This window comes from Talpa occidentalis, unplaced genomic scaffold (assembly GCF_014898055.3).
Source record: "Talpa occidentalis isolate TD23 unplaced genomic scaffold, MPIMG_talOcc4v2.1 talOcc4.3, whole genome shotgun sequence".
In the NCBI taxonomy this organism is placed as follows: Eukaryota; Metazoa; Chordata; class Mammalia; order Eulipotyphla; family Talpidae; genus Talpa; species Talpa occidentalis.
This window is the reverse complement of record NW_023603184.1, coordinates 90,700,264-90,722,943: the sequence shown is the minus strand read 5'-3', so window position 1 is coordinate 90,722,943 and position 22,680 is coordinate 90,700,264. Positions and strand designations below refer to the sequence as shown.

Genomic DNA, 22,680 nt, shown 5'->3' with positions numbered 1-22,680 from the left:
CCCCTAACAAAGTTACAAAGGAGGAAGATACAATCTCTAAACATAGGTATTTGTGTTTTAGTTAGACACCTATATAAAAGTGGGAATTGAGGAAGAAATTACTGGACAGTGTTATTTGATCTTCAACGATTTTCTGCATGGGCAAAGTATGTGCATGCATGTATGTGTTTATGTGTGTGTGTAGAGGCTGTTTAGGTGTGCACACATTGGAGTGGGCAGGGGGTCAGCCTTCTGGATAGTGGGTCCCAAATAACTAGGGTATATAGTTTGCTGTGCTTTGAATAACAGGCAGTTTTCTCAAACTGAGCCTGGAAAGGTAATTTGGGGTCAAATGAAGACACTATTCAACTGCTAAAATACGGAGCTAAAATATGAATTTTGGGGGTAGATGTGTTAACTAATGTCTTGAGTGACATTAATCAACTAATGTCTTCAGTATTATACCTTAATTATATTGTTTAGTTAGGGAAGTGTTTAATTAGGAAGAAAGTTGGATTTGAAATCATATTGAAATTCCCTACAACTTAAAAAATATTTGTAAGTTTCTGAATGAGAACTGCAACAGCCTCTATGTTTGCTCCTACCAGGGCTGAACTAGTGACTTACAGAGCAGATTAGAATCCTCACCTTGCATCTTTTAAATTTACAGTTTAAATTAATTTTGATTCATCAGATAGCTATGCATTTTTAAAAAGCAGCCACCATCTTCTTTGTCCAGTTAATCTTAAATAACCATGTGCTCTAAAATATCTGGAGCCCATTGCCTAAGGAGAAGGATTTAGAAATGGTATAAATCACTGTCTATATTGAACTTGCCATTTGTTACATAAAATAAAGAAGTCAGAAAAGGATCCATGATAAAGGCTCTCTGCTTCATCAAATATGCTTGCTCATCTGATTAATCATTTTTTAAAAGGCAGATTATTCATATAAACTGCTCAGCAAATTACTGATCTTAACTCTCCTATTCACCTCTAATAATTCCTCAAACATTGCAAGAGATGGATTGCTCACAACAAAGCTTTGTTTATGGCATCTTAAAAGAAAGCATTTTGCACTGGTAATCCCCAATTCCTATCATCATAAAAAGATTTATGGGTAACTTTAAAAAATTGTGTGTGCATGTTTGCTCAGCACTTAACATATTATGAGCATTCTGAAGAATGGAGCACATTCCATTAAATAATTTGGACAAAAATAAACTGTACATGAGTTTAAAAAGCTGTGTAGTCAGCTGCTTAATGCAATAACGGGGAAACAAGTGGGCGCGGACTAGCTTGAGAGCCTGTAGGAGCTGGACCTTGTCAGTCTTGCTTCCTCCTCCTATTTCACTGCCTCGAGCATAGTAGGTGCTCATTAATGAGAAAGAGTGAATAGATTCTCTTTCCTAGTGACTTACAACGGTTATCTTAAGGGCATAATAAAGTAATAATTGCTCCATGACGACTTGGATTCATGAGCTAATGTTTGCAAAGCACTTTGAACTTCTTAGGGCAAAGAATGGTGTTTTTGTTGGCACGACATCATGTTTGCAGTGGCTCACGAATCACTCCTCTTTCTCTTCCTCCAGCTGCCCAAGCTGTGTCCTCCCCCAGCTCTGTCCTGTCCAGGATCTCCCAGAGGGCAGCCGCACTGCTCTGCTACCAGCCTCCGGCCACCTCCAGCCCCACAGGAGAGGTAATGCCCTAAAGATTTCTTTAAGACCTCTCAAGAGACTCCGGAGAAATGGAATTTGGGAGGCTCCCACTCTAGAGCAATCAGTATATTAAGGGATGTAGGATTTGGTCAGTCTATTGTGACAGAGAGCCTGATCCATGAGGACACATCAAACTAGACCCTGAAGGAGAGAGAGAGTGTTTCATTTAGGCAATTATGAGTATATATCAAAGCAGTTGGCTTCTAAAGTATGTGTGGTTTCACACACATATTACAAAACCTTCATTAGTAACTGGCAAAAAAATATAGAGTTTTGTTAGAAGGAATTCATTTATAAGACAAATGAGATTTCTTTTATTTGGGTAAACATTTCAACCATTATTTCTTTCGATTCTTTTTTTTGTATTTGATGTTGGCAAATAAAAGGGTTCTACCTCACAATAGATATAGGTTGCAGTGTTTTCTAATGGATTTATTACCATTGAAATTGCCTTTATTTTTAGAAACTCAATAATTGAACAGTTCAAATGTGACTTGGTAAACAAAAAGAGATTTCTATTAAGATGACTTGCTTTTATGAACAAATTCAACAATAAGTGTATTTTTTTTTGAGGTTATATAATATGTTAATTTTCAACTATTGCTCTATAAATATCTCAAAGTAATGCAGGGAGAGCAAGTTACAAGCGTAGGATAGCTAGAATGGCTATCAGTGGCAGATCTTGCCTTAAAAAGACAGTGACAAGTTCTATTTTCCACAACTTTGAAGTGACTTGTTTTCCACACCAAACCATGAGGTTGTGTCTGTGGCAGGAAATTTTCCATGATACATATTTACATGTGAGGTGCTGTACAGGTAGCAAATGTTTCTCTAGAAATTGTTTCTAGGGATTGAAATGAATGTTATATATGGACAACTAACATAGTTTTCTGTTAAAAAAGTAGTCAACAGCAGCAGTACCTGTTCTCCTTCAAAGAAAAAACCCAGGTAAGTCTAGCTTTAGTTGAACTGCATGAAGTTAACCAAAAAATTTACTTTATTTTTTAAAAGTTGTGGAAGAAAATTTTCTTCCAAGTAAATTGCACTTATTACTTATCTAAAAACAAAAGCAAGTAGAATAACATTTGTAGTTAGATTACAGTAAGTAGCATTTGAAACTCTGAAAACTTAGCGTTCCCATAAAAGTGAATTTGTATTGCTTTTTTCTTTCATAATGTATCAGATATTTGGGACTAGACAGTTTGTTCATGTTCTGAAATAAATATTTGGGAGCTCCCTTAGGGAAAGATGGGGAGGGTGGTATGAATTAGGGTGAGACGTGAATTTCCTTTTCAGAATGTCAGTGTTCTCTTGCATTATAGGGGGCTGTAAATTCATTTAGTGCTATCTAGATGAAACCTCATATGCTCTGGCTTGGAGGCCAGGAGGAACCATTGGCTGAGATTTGCCAACTAAAGTTCTATGGTAAGTGTGAGTTTAAAATACTCAGATTGATTCTCACTTTGTGTTGTTTTCTTTAGTTTGGGGGAGAGAGGAAGTGAACAAGTTTTAATGATGTGTTAAATACTAAGATAGATAAAATGTTGAGGGAATTATTGCTGGAATTTCTTTATCCAAATGATGAATGAGTAAAATGATGGGCCCTTAGGGGTTTTTCTTTCTAAATATTCTGGAACGCTATTTGTTATGACCAGTTCTTTCTTTTTGTTATGGTTATTCTGGTTACTCAGTCTTTTTTTTTTCCTTATAACATACGGTCAGTGCATTTGATGTTAGGGGTGTCTTCTAGGAAGGCAAGTGCTGAGTTTATGACATCTGCACAATTTTTGGTAATACCCAGAATGGTACAATAAATACAGGAATGTGATATTATTTTAAGGAGAAGGGAAAAGAGAAGAGACTGGTTTAAAACATTGAAGGTTGTTACTAAAAGAAAGATGAGAATGTTGGTGAGAAGCCAAGTTTATAGTGACTGAGCAATAAACCTCAAACATTCAAACATAATATTTTAATGATGAAGCAGGATAGGTCAGCTCATGGAAATTGTGTGTGTGTGTGTGTGTGTGAGAGAGAGAGAGAGAGAGAGAGAGTGATTGCCCAGGCCCCCACAAGAAAAAGAGAATTGATTATACCCACACAAGCCTTTCTAAGTATAGAAACTCTCTTCTTTCTCCTCAATACCTTCTGCAAGGAATATATTTTCATCAAAATGTATTGATAAAAAAGGGCTCTATTTTTGTAGTTGCAACAAAAAAAAAAATATGCACAAGCTGTTTGCTTGTGTACTTTCTGAGGGATAGATTTGGGTAAAGTAAACAGTGTTCAACCAGAGGCAGTTGAAACTTAAACTCTGCAGCCAAGAGGTGAGGTGTGAGCAAACCTATTAGAGTCTTCCGTTCGATCCACCTCATGGTGGAATGACAATTTGGGGTTAGACCACTAGGGGTCAGGACATTGTCTTCAGGAATGTCTTTGTTAAAGGACACTTTTGGAGTTTAAGAATAAAGGCACAGACAATGGATCACAAATTTGTAAATATGAAAAGTGTTTAAGAGCAGGTTTCTGGCTCTCAAGTCTTGTAATTTTGATTCAGGAATTTGGGCTGGGGAATGTGTCCCTGAGAATATTTTGTTAAAGCTGCAGGTGTTAGAGCACCTCACTTTTGAAAAAGGTATGAGTTTTTCTAGCTGGTTTATCTCAGTAGAGGACTGATGGTTCAGAATTCCCCAGGATCCTACCTCCAAGAGACTCGGGGGAGCTTACAAGGGGCCACATCTCTGTCATGCAGATCTGGCTTTGAATTCCCTGTGGCTTTGGGAAGCATGCTTTTCTTTGCTCAGAGATTCAGGATCTTCCTTTTTAAAAGAGGAGAACAATATTGTCTGCTTCATAAAATCTTAAGAAATAAGGCATACCAAGCATCTGGCAAAGTGACTGGTATCTAATAACGCAATTAGAAAATGATACCTTTCATGGTGGAAGAGAAGGAAATGTCAGTGATAAGCCCTTGGTGACCAGGATAGAGCGTAGGCGTGACCAACCACCCAGGACACTAGTTCTTGGATCTTGAAGACCCAGGGACGATGTCTGAAGAGAGTCCTAGACTGAAAGATAAATAAATCTGAGGATGGAAGACATACTTTCTTAGCATTATAAAATTTTTCCAGTATGGTAATAAGCAGCCCAGATGGCAGTGTTAATGGGAATATAGTTGATTTGACTCCCAAATAGTATTTAACTCAATAGTCTTATTGATTTTTCCTCTGGAAAACTTTAATAAGAACTTCAAAAAGGAAGCAAAGTGAAATGCATCAAATTGGGAGATTTGTTCTTATCTGCCACCCAACCTGCAGGAGGGAATAATGAATAAAGAGAAAAATGGTCAAAGGGAAGAAGGAAAACAGGGGCCATGAATCCAATAAACTGTGATTAAATCAAATCCTTGCCTGGTAATTCAGCGCAATGCCAGGTAGTACTGAACAGACTGGCTGGATTGCATGTGGCTGTTGCCAGGTACTCTCCCAAATGAAACATGAAGTAGAGGAAATGGAAATGATGCGGCAGTTAGGTGCCTTTCTTAAAAAACAGAGAGAATATTTAATGGCATTGAAAAGTAAATTATACCGATGTCCTATTTGTTTCACCAATATTCCTGCTGTAAGTGAAACCATGTGATATTTTCCTTTTTCCTTCTGGCTTATTTCATTGAGCATAAGTCCCTCTAGCTCCGTCCATGTTGCTGTGAATGGCATGAGTTTATCTTTTTTGATTGCTGAATAATATTCCATTGTGTATATGTACCACATCTTCTTGATCCAGTCATCTATTTTTGGACATTTGGGTTATTTCCAGTTTTTACCTATTGTAAATAGTGCTGCAATAAACATAGAGGTAAAGGTGTTCTTTTGAATCAATGTTTTTGTGTCCTTTGGGTACATCCCTAGGAGTGGAATTGCCAGGTCGTATGGTCGCTCCATTTTTAGTAGACTGAGGAACCTCCAGACAGCTTTCCATAGTGGTTGGACCAATTTGCACTCCCACCAGCAATGTAGGAGAGTTCATTTTTCACCTCATCCTCGCCGGCATTTATTGTTGCTTGTTTTTTTGATATGTGCCATTCTTACCGGTGGAAGGTGGTGTCTCAATGTGGTTTTGATAAGACATCACTGTAAAAAAAAAAAATAACAGTACAAAACACAACAAAGCAAAAACAGACAATTATAAATCAGAGACTTACTGCAGGGAGGAAGGAAAGAGATCAGAGGGAGGGAGGGAGGGAGGAGCACAGGGGACTGAGGTGATGGTGCACGGGTGCATTGGTGAAGGAAACTCTATGGGGACTGCACCTGAGGGGGGAGCAAATATTGTTTAAAAATGAACAATGATGTAAAAAATAAAAAAAATTAATTAAAAAAAAAGAAAAGTAAATTACGACTGAAACAGCCAACAAGTTAGTAAGTGGAGGATCTGAAGGATGGTGGGGTGAGGTGTCATCCGACTTCCTAAGCAAATTTAACAGCCTCTTTGAGCCTTAATTTCCTAAGCACCCTTCTCACACTGTGATAAGGCACAGAGGGTGGGCTGAATCCCAACACCTTATTTTACATTTTTCTCACCTGGGAAACAGTCCTTTGTCCAGGTGTTTATCCTGATCTGTCAATTTTTTTTTTCTCATAAACCAAAAATTCACCTGAAAATATGTTTTCACTTTTCTAGAAGATATTGATATCTTCTTAGTAAATAACATAACAAATGATAATAATGATAAATAAATGATGAAGGGAAAATGCTGATAAGTCACCATTTTTGAGCACCTGTTATCTGCTGAACATAATGTTCTTCACATCTGTAAGTGATACAGTGATCCTATTAGGAGACATCATTGGAGCCACGTCCCATGAGGATTCTGACAGGTAGGGGAGATAGCAACAGCTGAGTCAGGATTTGAATCTAGGTCTTTCTAATTCTAAAACATATGTTCTGCTCATTTAACAAACCATAAATCTGCTACACTGAGTGCCATTGAGAGAAATCATGTGGAGTTTGCTCTTTTATTAAGAATTTCCCAACAATTATTCAAAAACAAAATGCAAAACACATATTTGGTGTTCTACTCCTTCACTTTTTACTTGTGTCCATTTCAGTAGAATATTTTCATTCCCAATGTCAACACACACTATTATGTTTACTCTGAGTAATAAATTTACTGACTAGTATGAACTTGTCTGGGGTGTGCACATGAAAGGGACCACTTGTTCTTCTCCAATTACATAAACTTTGTTAAATTTCTCCTTTCCTTGGGCAGATACCATGACTTTTGGTCAGTTTTTTTCCATTAAAAAAAAACACAACAAGATCTGTATTATAAAAACTCAGTTTCAATCCAATTTAAAACTCCCCCCTGTTGACATCACAAGTTAGACATAAGGTTTCAGGATCAGAAGGAAAAAGATTGCTCAGCCACTGGATACTTCTCTTTCTCCCTCTTCTAGGCTATGATAGTTTAGAGAAATTTGGGGCAGGAAGGAAGGAGAAGAAAAAGACATGATTTGCACGTTTAATGGTGCAGTTGTAGTCCTTCTGCCATGTAAGTTCTTGACTCTTTCCCTGGTTCATGTGGGCGGGTCGCTGAGGGCCTCTGTATTTCAGGCCATTGGTGGCTTCCCAATAACACAGACTTTGATATGGGAGATCCAGCTCCAGTAAGATCTAATCCATATAAACATGGCCTCCTAATCCATATAAACATGGCCTCTGGTGTCTGCTCCTTCTGTAGTCAGTCATCATACATGGGGTACGACAAGATAACACCAACCTGGCTACTTCTCACTTGGCCTGTGGATGCATGGGCCCATGGCACTAGGCCTATGCCCACTTTCTTATCCTATCTCTTTTTTCCTTTAGTTCAAATAGGAACAGGGGTTAGACTGGCCAGACCACTGCATATACAGGTTGCAAAGCTAAAAATGAAATGGCAGCATTCGCTTCCGACAGACACCTTAAGAACAATTCTTAAGAACAATTCCTGTAAGAACAATTCTTTTGGCACCCTCTGCACTTGACTCTGCTGAGAGGTGTGGCCTTAGGAAGTGAATGAAAAAACTGCAACATCACTTCATTCCTACTCACACCAAGTTACCTCACAGCTTTGATGATTTTCTTCCTTTCCTTTCCACTTCTGACTGCCTTGTAGATTTGACTGGGGAAGGGGTGGAGGGCACAGTTTGGGTTATCAGCTGGGGGGAGCACAGTCATTTATCTCCCATTTCTTACAGGAAATGCCTGACTCCAGATGTTAGCTTTCCATCTTCCTTGTCCCAATATGGGGGCCCGAATGGGCAATTCTGAGGTATTAGGAAAACCTGTACTTAATAGCCAATGATAGGTGTGGTTTCGTTACGTATTTCTTTCTTCATGTTATACTTGTACATACTGATCCGTAGGCAGCAGCATTCATAGGGGAGTAGAGATACCCCTTTCTCCTTGATGGTGCAGTTACCTCCAAGGCCACAGAGGAGTCTGTTAACAGTTACTGTTCTGAGTAATCTAACCCTACAGTGACTTCTTACTACCTAAAAAAAAAAAAAAAAAAAAACAAACAACCAGCAGTTCCTAAAAGTTAGAACTCTGTTTTCTTAGTAAAATCTTTTCTGTTTTCAGAAATTTGATTTTTTATTTTTTTTTTAATTTTTTTTTTATTATTATTTTTTTTAATTTTAATTTTCTAGAGGCATGTCTTATTTATTTATTTATTATTTGTTTGTTTGTTTGGTTTATACATGCACTGGGTACAGTCAGAAGCGCGGGAGGGTGAGAGAATTCACCAGAGCCAGAGCGGGGAGCAGAGCAGGCAGAAGGACCAAAGGACACTGCCGAGGGGAGCAGCGGGCGGCAGGAGAGGTCTGCGCGCCATGTGGGACCCTCCTCTGGTGGCCGGGGAGCAGCCGGGGATTGAACCGGCTGCAGAGGTTGCAGGCAGCTTCGCAACCCAGCGCTCAACCGCTGCGCCACCGGGGAGGCCCAATTTGATTGTTTTTTAAACTAGGTTTAAGAAACAGAGAAACATACCTGGCAAATTAGACATCATGGGATTGTGAGAAATCTAGCAACTTAGGCAAAGTTGGCATTTGCCTGTATTGTAGTGCTGTTCCCATTAGCTACAAACAACCAGTCTGTGCTATTTTTGGTCTTTCAGACACCTTCTATTAAAGAGGTTCTATAGGTTAATGAAGAGTTGATATTTGGAAATTTCCTGGCTAGATGTTAAGAAGGTGTATCTCTGGCTGATGGAATTACAGGTAGATTTAAATTACTATATATATATATGCATATTCAAAATATAAAAGGATATGCATTTTCTATATTCAGAAAAAATACATATATTTTCATTGAAAATAAAGCTTACCTGAAAGAAAGACAAAATAGCTATGAAAATTTTGTAAGAGATAGAGGTTTGTATGAAAAGCTTGCCCCACTAACAACAATAATAGATAACACTTCTGTGGTACTTTCAATGTGCCAAGAACTGTTCTAAGCTCTTTATGTTATTAACCATTTGGATCTTCATTCACAAACCATGAGGAAAGTAATATTAATATGCCTATTTTAAAGTTTTGGAAACTAAGTCAAGGAGAAGCTATAACTAACCTCTGTCAGATGGCCAGTTAGAGGTAGAATGAAATCTGAAAACAAGTACCATGGCTACAGAGTACGATTCTTAATTATTCTTCTGGGTTATAAAACTCCACAGCAGTATGAACACCACAGTACTGGATAAAGATCTGAGTTATTGATACAATAACAATAGCTATGTTGGAAATAGAAACGAGTGTAGAAAAAACAAAGGATAAACGAAACACTGTAAATCAGTAAGATGAGGGTAATTTTATAATGCTATCTGGGGAAATTGGTTATCTGGATTTAAAAAAAAATCAGTTTTGTATCCTGTCCTAAAAATAATAATCCAATTTGTTCCAAAAAGATTGAAGAATTAAGTCTAAATAGTTAAACCAAAATAACTTGGAAGAAATATAGATGAATATTCATCTAATTTCTGGATGGAAAAGAATTTTCTAAAATTAACAGTGATTAAAGAAATCACAGGAGAAAAGATTGATGTGTAAAATAAGAAATTTCTGTATGTCATAAACAAAATGAAATGATAAACAACTAACATATTTAACAAATTTTGATTTTTTTTTATACATGCCTGTAAGGTAATCACAAAAGAAGAAACAGAAATGGATAACAAATTATGAAAAATACCCTCATAATGTAAGAAATGCAAATTTTCCAAAATTCAAATTAAAACAAAAGTTAGGTAGGAATTTTCACTGAGCACATTTTAGCAAAAAATTTTAGCTGGTAACTATGGAGGTTGTCATATGTCATGCAGGTGGCATGGATGATTTCAGGCACAATTTTTCTATCAATAGCTTAGCAATATCCACTGAGAACCTTAAAAGCAGCCATAGTTTTCAAAACAATGTTTTTTTCCCATAGGACTGATCCAAGGAAAATAGTTATATGGACAAAATTTTATGTTCAGATTTTCATCATATCATTTTTCTAATAGGGAGTCATGAGAAACAATTAATATTTAATAAAACTGGAGTAGTTGATAACAACTGGACAATAAGCTACAGCTAAAATGAAAGTCATGTTGCAATTCTTAGTGACAAAAGAAAATGGCTGTTCATACCCTTAAGTGTTACCAGAGCATATACATCATTATTTAAGCATAATTGTCTTATCTATTTAAAATTAGTCACAACAATAAAGGACTGTAAGGGTCGTGGCAAGTGCTCACCATGGTTATTGGTGGTGGAGGGGATTTCTATATTTAAAAAACTGCCTGTAATGAACAGAGATAATAAGGGAAAAATCTTATTTTAATGAGAGAAGAGAAGGAAACACAGGAGGCAATAGAAGAGCAAAACCCCAGATGATTGGTGAGAGGTATTTGGATATGATCTCAAATCTGAGAGGACAGCAGAGTTGGGATGGAGTTTAGAGCAATAAAAATATTGGAAAAATGAATGCTCTTGGCTAGCTCCTTCAAAGCATCGGCGTCACCGGAAAACCTTCAAGGACAGACCTGTGCTTCTCTTTCTACTGTTGGGAGAGCAGTCAGCAACTCCCCGAGAGAAGTTAACAAAAGCCAGTATCTTTTTAACACATACCAGTTCTCTGCCCAAACTCACATTTTTACAGATATCCCATAAATTTTCATCTTTGCTTTTAAAGTGTCTGGCTAAGATGTTTTGGAAATCAGTCTCTAACATTTTCTCTTTAAGATCCTAAACATTCCAGTTCATGCTGTGTTATAAGTGTGGGGGTGGTGAAACAGCTAAAGGAGATATAGTCCGTCCATTAGCTGTTGCTTTTACTTTGCCACCGTTTAAATATAAAGGTGTTTCCATTTTTCCCTACTTTCATCTTAATTGGGCTTTCTAAAATGTCTTAGAGGAGTTTGAAGGTCTGATTATTTTGTTCAAGCACCTTTTCCCATGGGAAGTTGGCTATATTTATCTCTTGCCTATAGACTCTGCTGCTCCATTTCCTCCATGGAGGAAAATTTATTCTCCCCTATTTGCATTTCTCACCCAAGCCTCATGGATGCACATGCTTGAGTTTATAATTTTGGTTCCTGTCTCTGGGATCCCATCCTGTCCTCCCTTGCATGAATCTACCTGCCACCATCTAATTCCAGCAGCAAGTGACCACAATTTAGGAAAGTATGATAGAAAGAATGTTGTTACTTTCATTCATTTCTTTGTGGTGTCATTGTATTTTAAAGATTTATTTTTACTTATTTATGGATACAAGAACTGGGGTGTAAGCCAGAGGTGCAGGGGGTGAGTCCACCAGAGACAGAATGGGCAGCAAAACTAGTGGATCTACTTAAATATGCTACTGAGGGGAGCAGTGGGAGGAGACAGGAGAGGTCTGCTGTGCCATGTGGGTTGTTCCCTGGCCAGGGATTGAACTCATGCCTCAGTGGCTGGTGATAGCTTGATAGCACTGAGACTTAACCCCTATGTCACCAGCGAGGCCCAGTGTGTCACTGTATTTTGATTAAAACATGAGCATAATTATTTATGTCCAATAAACTGGCAGAAACAACACGTGTTTAAAGCTGTATTACCGTTGAGTCAAGTCATTATTGAACTATTTTATCTAGAGAGGAGCATTTTCTGTCCCTTCAATTTCAGTAAAATGACATGGGGTTCTACCTCAGCTCAGGACATGAGATGCTGGTTGTTGGACCTCTGAAGCGTGAAGTCACAGAGGTCCAGGGCACACGTCATCATTACAAATATACTGTTTCACTGCTTTGCCTGCTGAGCCAAGTGGATGATGCATATGAACTCATATTCCTCCACTTTCACCTTATTTCCAAAGGAAGTTTTGGCTCCCATCAAATATTGTACCCCATATGGAAAATCATCAAATACAAATGGTGTTGTACATATTTATGGGAATATCTCATCACTACCAATACTAATACCACCACCACCACTACTACATCTACTGTTGTTACCACTACTTATACTCCTTACTATTACCATGAATATTGCTTCTACTATGACTGTTATTACTACCACTACTACACTCCCACCACCACCACTGTGTTACTCCTATTGTGACTGTGGTTACTACTTTGTTCTTTCCTCTTACTACTACTGGTAAGACTTTTCTTTTTTGTAGTGACTATATCACATTGTCCTAACTAGTTTTTCATATATTCAGAACAGTCCAGAGGGAAAAAAAAAAATATATATATATATATATATATATATATATAATCTTCATTCTGCAAGCACGCTTACTGAGGTTCAGAGTTTAATATTATTGAAACTGAATATTATTCTTAGATCATGGGACACGTTAAAACATTAATGTGCAATGTTTAACACCAAACTGCTGCTGGTGCTGTTTCCAGTTCCCTGATTCAGGAGGCCCACATGTCCCAGCAGTGTTTCCTGGTATGGGACAATGGTAGCAGCTTTTCTGGAACTGGTAGACCTGGTGGTTTTGATAGTCATCACAGCTGTTAAGGTGTCTTATTGTACTCAGGCTGCTATGGGAATGCCATAGTGCAGGTGCTTTAAGCAACACACTTTTACTTCTCTATTTCTTGGAAGTCCAAGATTGTGGGGCCAGTTGGACTGAGTTTGCTGATATTCTGCTTCCTTCCTGTTGTGTTTCATGGCAGAGAGAGCACAGAGAGGCAAGCTCTCCTGTCTCTTCATGAGGGCATGGACCTCATTGTGAGACCTCCAAACTTATGACCTAACCATTATGACCTAATCACTTCTAAAAGGCCTCATTTCCAAATACCATCACATTGGGGACTAGGGTTTCAGTATATGAGTTTTGAGGAAACACAAACATGCATAACACAAGGCAAGAAAAGACACATCTTAAGGACTACTGTGCCCTTGGGAGGGTAAACACTGTCTGTGAGACTCTGGAGTTGGCAATCAGTGAGGAGGCTGAATACTCCAAAGGAATATCACAGGCGCTTCTTTTCTCTATTGTTCAGTTTTTATTTTTGTTTGTACTGTCTCTTGTGTGTTGGTTGTTATGGATTTATAGCTGCTAATTCTTGGCCTGGTCTGAAGTATTGTAGTTGAAACCACCCCTTTTGGGAACAGGGAGAGAGGTGCTTGGATTATCAAATGAACATTGTTAACACCACAATTCCCCATGTAACCCAGCAAATCTACTGACCCTTTAGCATCCTCTAAAAATTTTATTATTAAACAAAATAAAACAGTATCTCCTAAAAGTTTTCACCACAAGAAAAAAAATTGACTATGTATGGAACAGATATTAACTAGACATATTGTAGAAATAAACTAGGTTATTACTTGACTCCATACATGAAAATATTTTCAAAACAAGTTAACACTTGAACATAACCATAAAATACATAACATAGGTGAAATACTCCTGACATGAACCTCAGAGATGTATTTGGAGACTCAACTCCAACGGAAAGGAAGCAAAAGCAAAACTAAACAAACAGAACTACATCAAACTAAATTTTTGTTCTGTGTAAGAAACCACCATGAAGGAAAAAATGTAGCCAACAGACTGGGAGATGATCTTTGCCCATCACAAGGGTTAATTTCTAAAATATATACTAACTCAACAACAAAAAAACAAAATACCCAATCAAAAAATGTGGGCCAAAACCTATGTAGACACTGCTCCAATGAAGATATTCAGAAGACCTACAGGCACATGAAAAAATGCTCAACATTGCTTATTATAAGGGAAATGCAAATCAAAACCACAACATCACCTCACATTTCTGAAAATGATCTACATCAAAAAGACAAAAAAAAAAAAAGTGTGTGAGGATGTAGAGAAAATAGAACCATTATCCACTATTGGTAGGAATGTAATTTGGCTCAGCCTCAATGGAAAACAATATGGATATTCCTCAAAAATATAAAAATGGAAATACTATGTGACCAGCAGTACCATTGCTTGGTATTTATGCATAGAACATTAAAACACTTATATGAAGATGTACATTCATACCAACATTATTCACATTAGCCAAGTCATTCTACAATCTAAATGCCCATTGACAGAAAAATGGATAAGGAAATACATACATACATATATAATATTAATAATATGTTGCATATATCAAACACATATACACACACACTAAATGGAATACTATTCAGCTATTAAAATATGAAATAATGCCTTTTGGGACAAAATGGATAGATTTAGAGGTGATTTTGCTAAATATAGTAAGTAGAAAGTGAGTTACAAAATGAGTTCACCAAAGAAAACAGGCTGGCAATACCCATCAAAAGTAATTCTTGGACTTTGTGAAAAATATAATGGTTACCAGAGTTGATGGGTGGAGGTGATAGGGGAAGGCATATGATGGGACATTTGTCCTACAGTTTTGGTGGAGGGTAAGTGAAACAAGTGCCCAATGGAGATGTGAAGCTGTACTCCTAAAGTTATATAGTTATATAAATAATAGACAGGTTAATAAAATCTAAGAAAAGCTGGGGTTATGGTGGTGATCATATCTCAATATATACCAATATTGAATCAATATGTCCTATACCTGAAACTAATATGTTGTACATTAGTTATACCTCAATTAAAACAAAACATTTTTTGGCAAAATTTTATTTTAATGAAAAAAAAAATGCTGCTTCACTACAAAATGAGAATTGCTTATTCTCAAGTTCCAATTGCTTAGATACCAAATAAGCAGGGTTTTCTTGCATTAATAAACTCCCATTGTGTGGGCAGATACCATTATTGTAAGCAATTTAGAGTCCTTTCAAGTTCTCCAATACATCTCAGTTTCTTGATGCTTCATAAACTGATAAGCACGCATGACCCATATGTATGAATAAGAAAGAATATATAAAATAACAAAGAATGCTGCTGATAGATATTAACTATATTTATTATGGTGATCTTTTTTGTAATATACACAAAAACTGAATCATTATTTTGTGCACTTGAAACCAACATAATGTTATATGTCAATTGTATTTATAAAGGAATGGCTACAGTAAAGCAATTTTAATTTTCACTCTTCTGCTAGGTCAGAGATGGGTGTGTGTGTGTGTGTGTTAACAGATGGTTAAGGAAATGTAGACATTCCTCACCTAGAAAAGGAGTAAGTTAGAGCAGATGTCAAACTGTTGCTGATAAAATCATTGAAGCGGCACTTTCAGTGGTGGAGAAAGGTATGGTCTGGGAGGCTAAGAATAGAAGGTGTATCTAGCCACAAACCATGAGTAGCTAGTGGGGCTCAATTTCTTGTTGTTTTGAAATAATATCAATCTCAGTACCTTTTCTACACCCTCATCTTTACTGAAATGTAATTGAGAAATAAAATTGTGAGATATTTGAAAGGATGACTTTGTATATGTATTAGTTCACATAGAACTAATTTATATATTAGTATAAATAGTGATTCTATTTGTGTACATAATGAAAGGAATCCTCCCGCCCCCCTCCACCCCTGTTGACTTAACACATCCTCACATTTGTCTTTCTTTCTTTCTTTGGTGAGAACTGTTAAGTTCTACTCTTCTCATAATTCAATTATAAAAAATGCTGTTACCAACTACAGTTACATGTTAAACTTTGAATCCTCAGGCCTTATCCTTTTATACTCAATAGTTTTCTTGTGAAAGGAAGCTTTGGGCTGACAATTTGTGTAAAAGGGTTCTTAGAAAATTTTGAAGAGAGAATCATTGGCTCATTGTTATCACAAAATGGCCTTCTGCTTTCCTTATCCAAAATGTTGCCATAGGCAGAGACATCAAAGAGAGAAGTAAATGGTGTGCAAGAGGGACTGACTGTTGTGTCACATAAATCCTGTAGACATTGGTTTGTTTGTTTGTTTATTTATAGTGGCTTGAATCAATTTTCACAAGTCCCAGCTAATGTTGTTCCCAAATCTTTATAAGTAATTATTTTCCCCTCAAGAACTTAGCATAGAACTAATTAGGAGTGCTCTGTGCCCCTTTATAATTCAATAAATCAGTGAAACTTTTTTTTATAAAGGTTAGCCATTTTTTTTTAAAGATTTATTTAATTTATTTATGCATACAAGAACTGGGGTATAGTCAGAACTGCAGGGGGTGAGGGGGTAAGAGGATTCACCAGAGACAGAGTGGGGAGCAGAACAGGCAGATATACTGAAATGCACTGCTGAGGGGAGCGGCAGGCACGACAGGAGAGGTCTGCTGCACCATATGTGTATTAACTCTCTAGCTAGGATTGAAATCAGGCTGTAGTGATGATAGTGCTGAGACAAACCCTAAGCCACCAAGAACCCCCATCAGTGAAACTTTTGAGTATGCAATTTCTGTAGTTTGTGAGCACAGACCATGGGGTACACAGAGATCCCAAACTGTTAAAGGGTCATGCCCTAAAAGAAAGTTCAGACAAAGAAAGCAAACTCTTAGTGTGAAAGACCTTTAATACAATTTGTGTGTGGGAGGAGAGAGAGAGAGAGAGAGAGAGAGAGAGAAGAAAGGCTATTCCTAATAAAACTTCTGAAATTACCCATCTTCTCATGGGCAAATGCCCAGCCAAACAGGCTCTGCCTGAGGCAGGTTGGGCTGAGGCCTGAAAGCTTGCTAACAGTCTAAGGCACCTTCTGGTAGGTTACCACAAGAAAGATATTAGGCAGGTCCTAGAGTGCTGGAACAGAAGGAAAGACCCAAAATTCAAAATATTCCATGTAATCGATCATGTGGTCAAGATAATGGCTGCCAGGGGCCTCCCTTGTGGCACAAGGGTTTAAGTTGCAGCACTATGAAGCTATCCGTAGCCTCTGCAGCACGACTTCAATCCCCGGCCAGGGAGGTGACCCACATGGCGCAGCAGACCTCTCTTGCCTCGTCTGCTGCCCCCCCTCAGCAGGGTATTTCAGTCAATCTGCCTGTTATTCTCCCTACTCTGTCTCTGGTGAATCCTCTCACCCTCCTCCACCTCTGGCCTACACCCACCCAGCTCTTGTATGCACAAATAAATAACTCTTAAAAAAAAAAAAAAAGATAATGGCTGCCATTGTCTCTACTAAGGACCAGGAAAAGCCTCCCCAGATGTCTCTCCAAGTGTCTCCTTCCTCACCCCTTCCACCTCACTCCTCCCCAGCTGCCCCCCATTCAGCATGGCAAGCTGTGAATTGTAGTCCAAGGCAGCTGTATGTAAGTGGGGGGTGGGGGAAATGGAGCCCGCTCACTGTGCTATGATGATCTCCCCTTTTCGCTGAGATGCTTCCTCTAACAAATTTCTCCTTTTCATTTTTGTCACCATTTCTGTGGTGATAAAGGTATGAATGTGAGGCCTCACCAGACAGTCTTTTCCAAGTTTCCAGTGTGTTCTAAGGAAAGAGCAATCAACCACAATCAACGATCCATGGATAGTCATTGTGGCAAAATCCTCCATTTCTTGAAAATAGTTGATCAGTCCAAACCAAAAAAAAAAAAAAAAAGAAAGAAAGAAAGAAAATAGCAGGTGACATTAGTCAAACATTTGGCAGGCAGAATATCAGAAAAACTCAGGAAAGAAGAAAACAAAAAAAAGTTTCACTTTTAAAATCATTTTCTCTCCACCTTCATCCCAATTCTATCAAATAGTACAGCAAAATGCACTTATAAACTAAATCTAATTCTAATCCATTTTGTCTATTTTTGTATAAACACACAGGGCAGAACCAAGTAGAATTTTGTTATATTTGTTGAAACTTTCTATAAGGGATTTCAGATGAACTCTCAGCATCTGGTCTATATGGGCTCCAGGAGCAAGCCTACCATCTTACAAGACTCCACCTGAGATTTCTTCTTCTTGAGGTTCCCAGGGTGTTTCTCTGTGGGGTTTCCAGATCTGCCAACAGAGGCAAGCTTCCCCCACTCCCTCGGAGGCCTCTGAAACCCGACAGGCAAAGTTCTCTTCTTGGCTTTGCTCAATTTCAACTCCCAAAAGAAATGCAAAGTCTTGTAATGAAACATGTTTCCAAGTATCCAATGTAAGGAGAGGCAAATAAAATACCTTATTGAAATTATGAAAAGAGAGACATTCCTATGAGTGGTAAGAATGAACACTTTTTCCATTTTCCCATAATATAATGGTGTCAAGGAGAGAGCGAGAAAATGCAAACATAAGTTAGTTCTGCTTGCAAAAAAAAAAAAAAAAAAAAGCAAGTAAACATTGTTGCAAATCCTGGTCAGTTAAAAGAAGGAAAAGCATTTCCTTGAGTCAAAACCAAAACAAAACAAAACAAAAGTGTCATTCAAACTAAATCTTTTTAAAGTTTATGTTTATCTCCAATAGTCTATTCAGTACTAAGCAGAAAATTCTCACTCTCCAGTACCATCAATTACCATTAGTCAAGGTCTTTCTCTTATTTATTTCTTCAGAAATAGTTTCTGCAAATGTCAAAACCTTGAAATAAAAACTAACAACATAATAGATGAGGAAATTTATTCAAATTCATGTACACATTCATTCATATTTTCTTCATAGTAATGATTTTATTATTAAATCAGTCTTTTGATTCATTTAATCTGATACCAGTTTATACCAACATGAGTTAAAGTGCTTAAATTTTAGTAAAATTCATCAAGTTGGCTTTTGATCACACTTAACATGATTTCTCTTTTCTTTAGAAAGCTTTTACCTTTTTTGTTTGTTAAATTTATTATGAGTGTGGAACGTTCTCTTGCATTTGAGAAGTTGGTGTCATCTCTATGTTAAAGCAAGAAAAATGGAGATATAGAATATTTCCTGAAATGCTAGGAACTTGGATGAGGTAAATCACCTGGTTTATAGGGGAAAACATCATGTCCACCTTCCTTTAAAGAGCTGAAATAATCCTTTACCCATTTCTAAGATACTTGGCAAGTTAAACCAAACAAGAAGCAACAGAAGTTCTTGCATCAGAGAGGAACTGCTAATTATTCATTTGCCTTTTCAAGGAGATTGCAAGTGATGCCACTGCCCTGAAATCTACAAAACTTAAGATAACTCATCATAATTATGAAAATACTGTGGTTTTGCTTTTGCATCATGTGATCACATAGGCAACTTCACAGTCTCCAAATCCTTTGGTCTACTTCAACATTTCAGACCTTTAGACCTAGAAAATGTTTTCACAAAATTTTTAGAGCATGCAGCCTTTTGGGGAAGAAGAAGGCAACTTATTTCATTTGATATTTTGAGTGACCCACCCTATCCCATATAACTTAAATGAGAAAACTATATATGAGAACAAATGGAAAGATCAGTGTTATTTTGGCATAATTGAGACAATGCCCAGTTTCTCAAAATAGAAGCTAAACATTAGATCAGAAGTATTATAAACACTAATCTCCTTGGTCTCCTGTGGATGGCAGTCATCTGTCATATGCAGACAACTTGTCACACCCAGTGAAAACCAGAAGGGGAAGCAGAATGGGGAAGTGGAATGAGAGGTTTTAATTTAGTGGTCTTTTAACATTATGGAAAATGTGAGTAAATATGGCATTTGCAGAAGTTTTCACGTGGTTATCAAAGTCATCATATATCTTCCCTTATAAGTGCACCTAAGAATTCTAGTTCATTTTTATCTTTTAATCTAAGCAACAGAGAGAATATCTTTCTTCCTAAAACAATAGCCTGATTCTACCCCTTGGGACCTTGTATCTACGTTCCTGTCACACTAGTACTTAGCTGCTCAGGATTTTCTTATTTTTACTAATATGTATTGCATGCTTAGTATTGTACCTGATACTTGTATACAGCACTTTAATTTTCAGAAAAAAACTCTACGAGGTAGGTACTATTTTTATATAGATGGGGAAATTAAGGCACAGCGAGGGAAAAAAATGCAGCTATTCCCAAATAGCTTGGTTGTATATTACTCTCATAGGGTATCTGAAGTATAGTCTTTGTGTGGTATCCAGTGCACTGGTTAGCTCGCTCTTTCTTTCTTTCTTTCTTTCTTTCTTTCTTTCTTTCTTTCTTTCTTTCTTTCTTTCTTTCTTTCTTTCTTTCTTTCTTTCTTTCTTTCTTTCTTTCTTTCTTTCTCTCTCTCTCTCTCTCTCTCTCTCTTTCTTTCTTTCTTTCTTCCTTTTCTTCCTTTCCTTCCTTTCCTTCCTTTCCTTCCTTTCCTTCCTTCCTTTTCTTTCTTTCTTTCCCACTATTTAAAACATTTAAACTGCTTTGAAGTTACAGAAGGAAGTATATACATAAGGTAAGGATTAAAACACACAAGGAAATAGATAAACAAAAAGTCTTCCTTTCCTGACCCCCAAGAACTACTCCACAAAGTAACTGTTGGTAACTTTTAATATATTTGGAAATTTTCTTTGCATAAAGCAGGGTGTACATATCTATGCGTATTTATTTTAATTTGTGCTACATCTTGACATATTAAAATCCTATTTCCCTGAACTGATTGTCTGCTCTCTGAGCTCAGCTATGTATGCTGTTCCAGTTATCTGTTATTCAGCAACAAGTGATACCAAGATTTAGTGGCTTAAACCAATGACAGTTATTTTACTCACTGATAAGCTGTTGAGCAGAGCTCAGCAGCATTACCTCATCTTTATTACTCCACTCAGCATCAATTGGGTGGCTCAGAAGCTGGTGGATGGACTCTAAAAAGTTCATTCTCTCACATGTATGGTGTTTGATGCCTGGCTCTCAGCCAGGACTTTAGGGGAAGCAGAGGCTTGAATAACTACAGGTTGTCTTTCTGTGTAGCTGCTCGGCTTCCTCAGAACCAGGTGGTTGGGTTCTGCATTCCAAGAGAAGCAAGCAGATGTTGTATTGCCTCTTATAACTTACCCTTGAATGTCACATAGTGATGTTTCTGCGGTGGTCACAGGCTTACACAGGGAGATAATGCATATCCTACCTTTCAAAAATCACAATGTAAGGAGATCATATAGGACAAGTTATATGAATCAATAAGCCGTCTTTGGAAAATACAATTATGTTTCATTTTAGGCTTATCCCTCTACTATTCAGACTTTCTCTCATAGTTTTGTATATATTGTAGTATATGCACAATTAATATCCAGGAAATCAAATTCTTGGATCAGGGATAACAGGAGGCAGTTGTTTCCACTGAGTTGGGCTAAAAGAGAGGGGAGGTGGAGGTGGTGACTCATCTGGTGAAGATACTGCTCATTATCTCAAAAGTGGATCCAAGGTACAAAATCTCATCACCATTGCTCAGGGTTGCTAGAAAAGATGCTTATAAAATGATTCCCTCGTTTTAACTAGCAGATGTTTTTTTGAACTGCTTTCTTTGTCCAAAAGGTTTCTGAGAAGTGCAATTTTGACTGTGAAAGGGAAATGGGCTAGTGCTTTGCTGAGTTTCCTGTGAGCAGGTGCAGTGCAACTGTGCCTCCTCTAGGAAGTATGTCAGTGCTTGACACCCTACCCCTTTCTGTGAAATTTACCTCAATTGCTCAATAGCTTTTCATGTTTGCCCATGGTTTAATTAGTACCAAAGTGAAACTCTGGGTAAAAATGATGAGGACCAAGTGTGAAGTCTGCATCTTATTTGCTCTTAGATATTATGTAAATAAATACAATAGGTGTAACCACAATAGAACAACTGGTAGTATCATATTGGCCCTCTGGTATTGGACTGTTATGAACTAAGGTCTGGTATTGAAAACACATATTCTTGAAACCAAAAAAAAAAAAAAAAAAACAAAAACAAAAACAACGTTGGGGTACCCAAGGACCCCAGACTGTTAAAGAGAAAATACAGTGTGTCCATTCTAAAAGGGTTCAGCCTTTGAGAGAGAAAGAAAATGGACTCTTAGTTTTCTCAAAGATTTTTAATTGGTGTGGTGAGGTTTGGGGGAGGATTTAAAATTAACAGACTTCTAATTAAACTTCAAAATTATCCATCCCATTGTGGGTAAACACACAACCAAACAGGCTTGGCCTAAAGTAGAGTAGGTGAGTTCCAAAAGCACCAGAACAAGTTTTTTTTTTTGTTTTTTTTTTTTTAAAGATTTATTTATTTATTTATACAAGCACTGGGTAAAGTCAGAAGCGCGGGAGGGTGAGAGAATTCACCAGAGCCAGAGCAGGGAACAGAACAGCCAGAGTGACGAAATACACTGCTGAGGGGAGCAGCGGGCGGCAGGAGAGGTCTGTCGCGCCATATGGGACCCTCGCCCAGTGGCCGGGGATTGAACCCCCACTGCAGAGGCTGCGGGCAGCTTCGCAACCCAGCGCTCAACCGCTGCGCCACCCAGGAGGCCCAGCACCAGAACAAGTTTAAGGCACATACCAGTGGGAACCACAAGAATGGGAAAGGGGTTAGGCAGTCCCCAGAGATCTGGGTCAGCAGGATATACCCAAAATTCAAAATGTGCCATGTAATGCACCACCAGGTCAAGACAGGGCTGCCATTATCTCTGTCAAAACACTCAAGCCCCCAGGACCAGTTTCCAATGTCTTTCACCCACATGTCTCTTATACATGTCTCTCCTTTCTCAAATCCA

General features: G+C 37.7%; 1 protein-coding gene across 5 annotated transcripts in view; it reads left to right on the top strand.

Annotated features, from left to right (window-relative positions):
- Nucleotides 1-22,680, top strand: part of CYTIP (cytohesin 1 interacting protein) — a 75,371-nt gene that overhangs the window by 4,864 nt on the left and 47,827 nt on the right. The window contains exons 2-4 of one of the 5 annotated variants that reach the window (XM_037523361.2): nt 1,571-1,677; nt 2,599-2,644; nt 3,019-3,121. In XM_037523361.2, the coding sequence (XP_037379258.1) occupies nt 3,049-3,121 (73 nt within the window). In that variant the 5' untranslated portion in view covers nt 1,571-1,677; nt 2,599-2,644; nt 3,019-3,048. Of the gene's footprint in view, nt 1-1,570; nt 1,678-2,598; nt 2,645-2,675; nt 3,122-22,680 lie in introns of those variants that run through there. The other 4 variants (XM_037523362.2, XM_054699740.1, XM_037523363.2 and 1 more) reach the window with 4 other exon arrangements.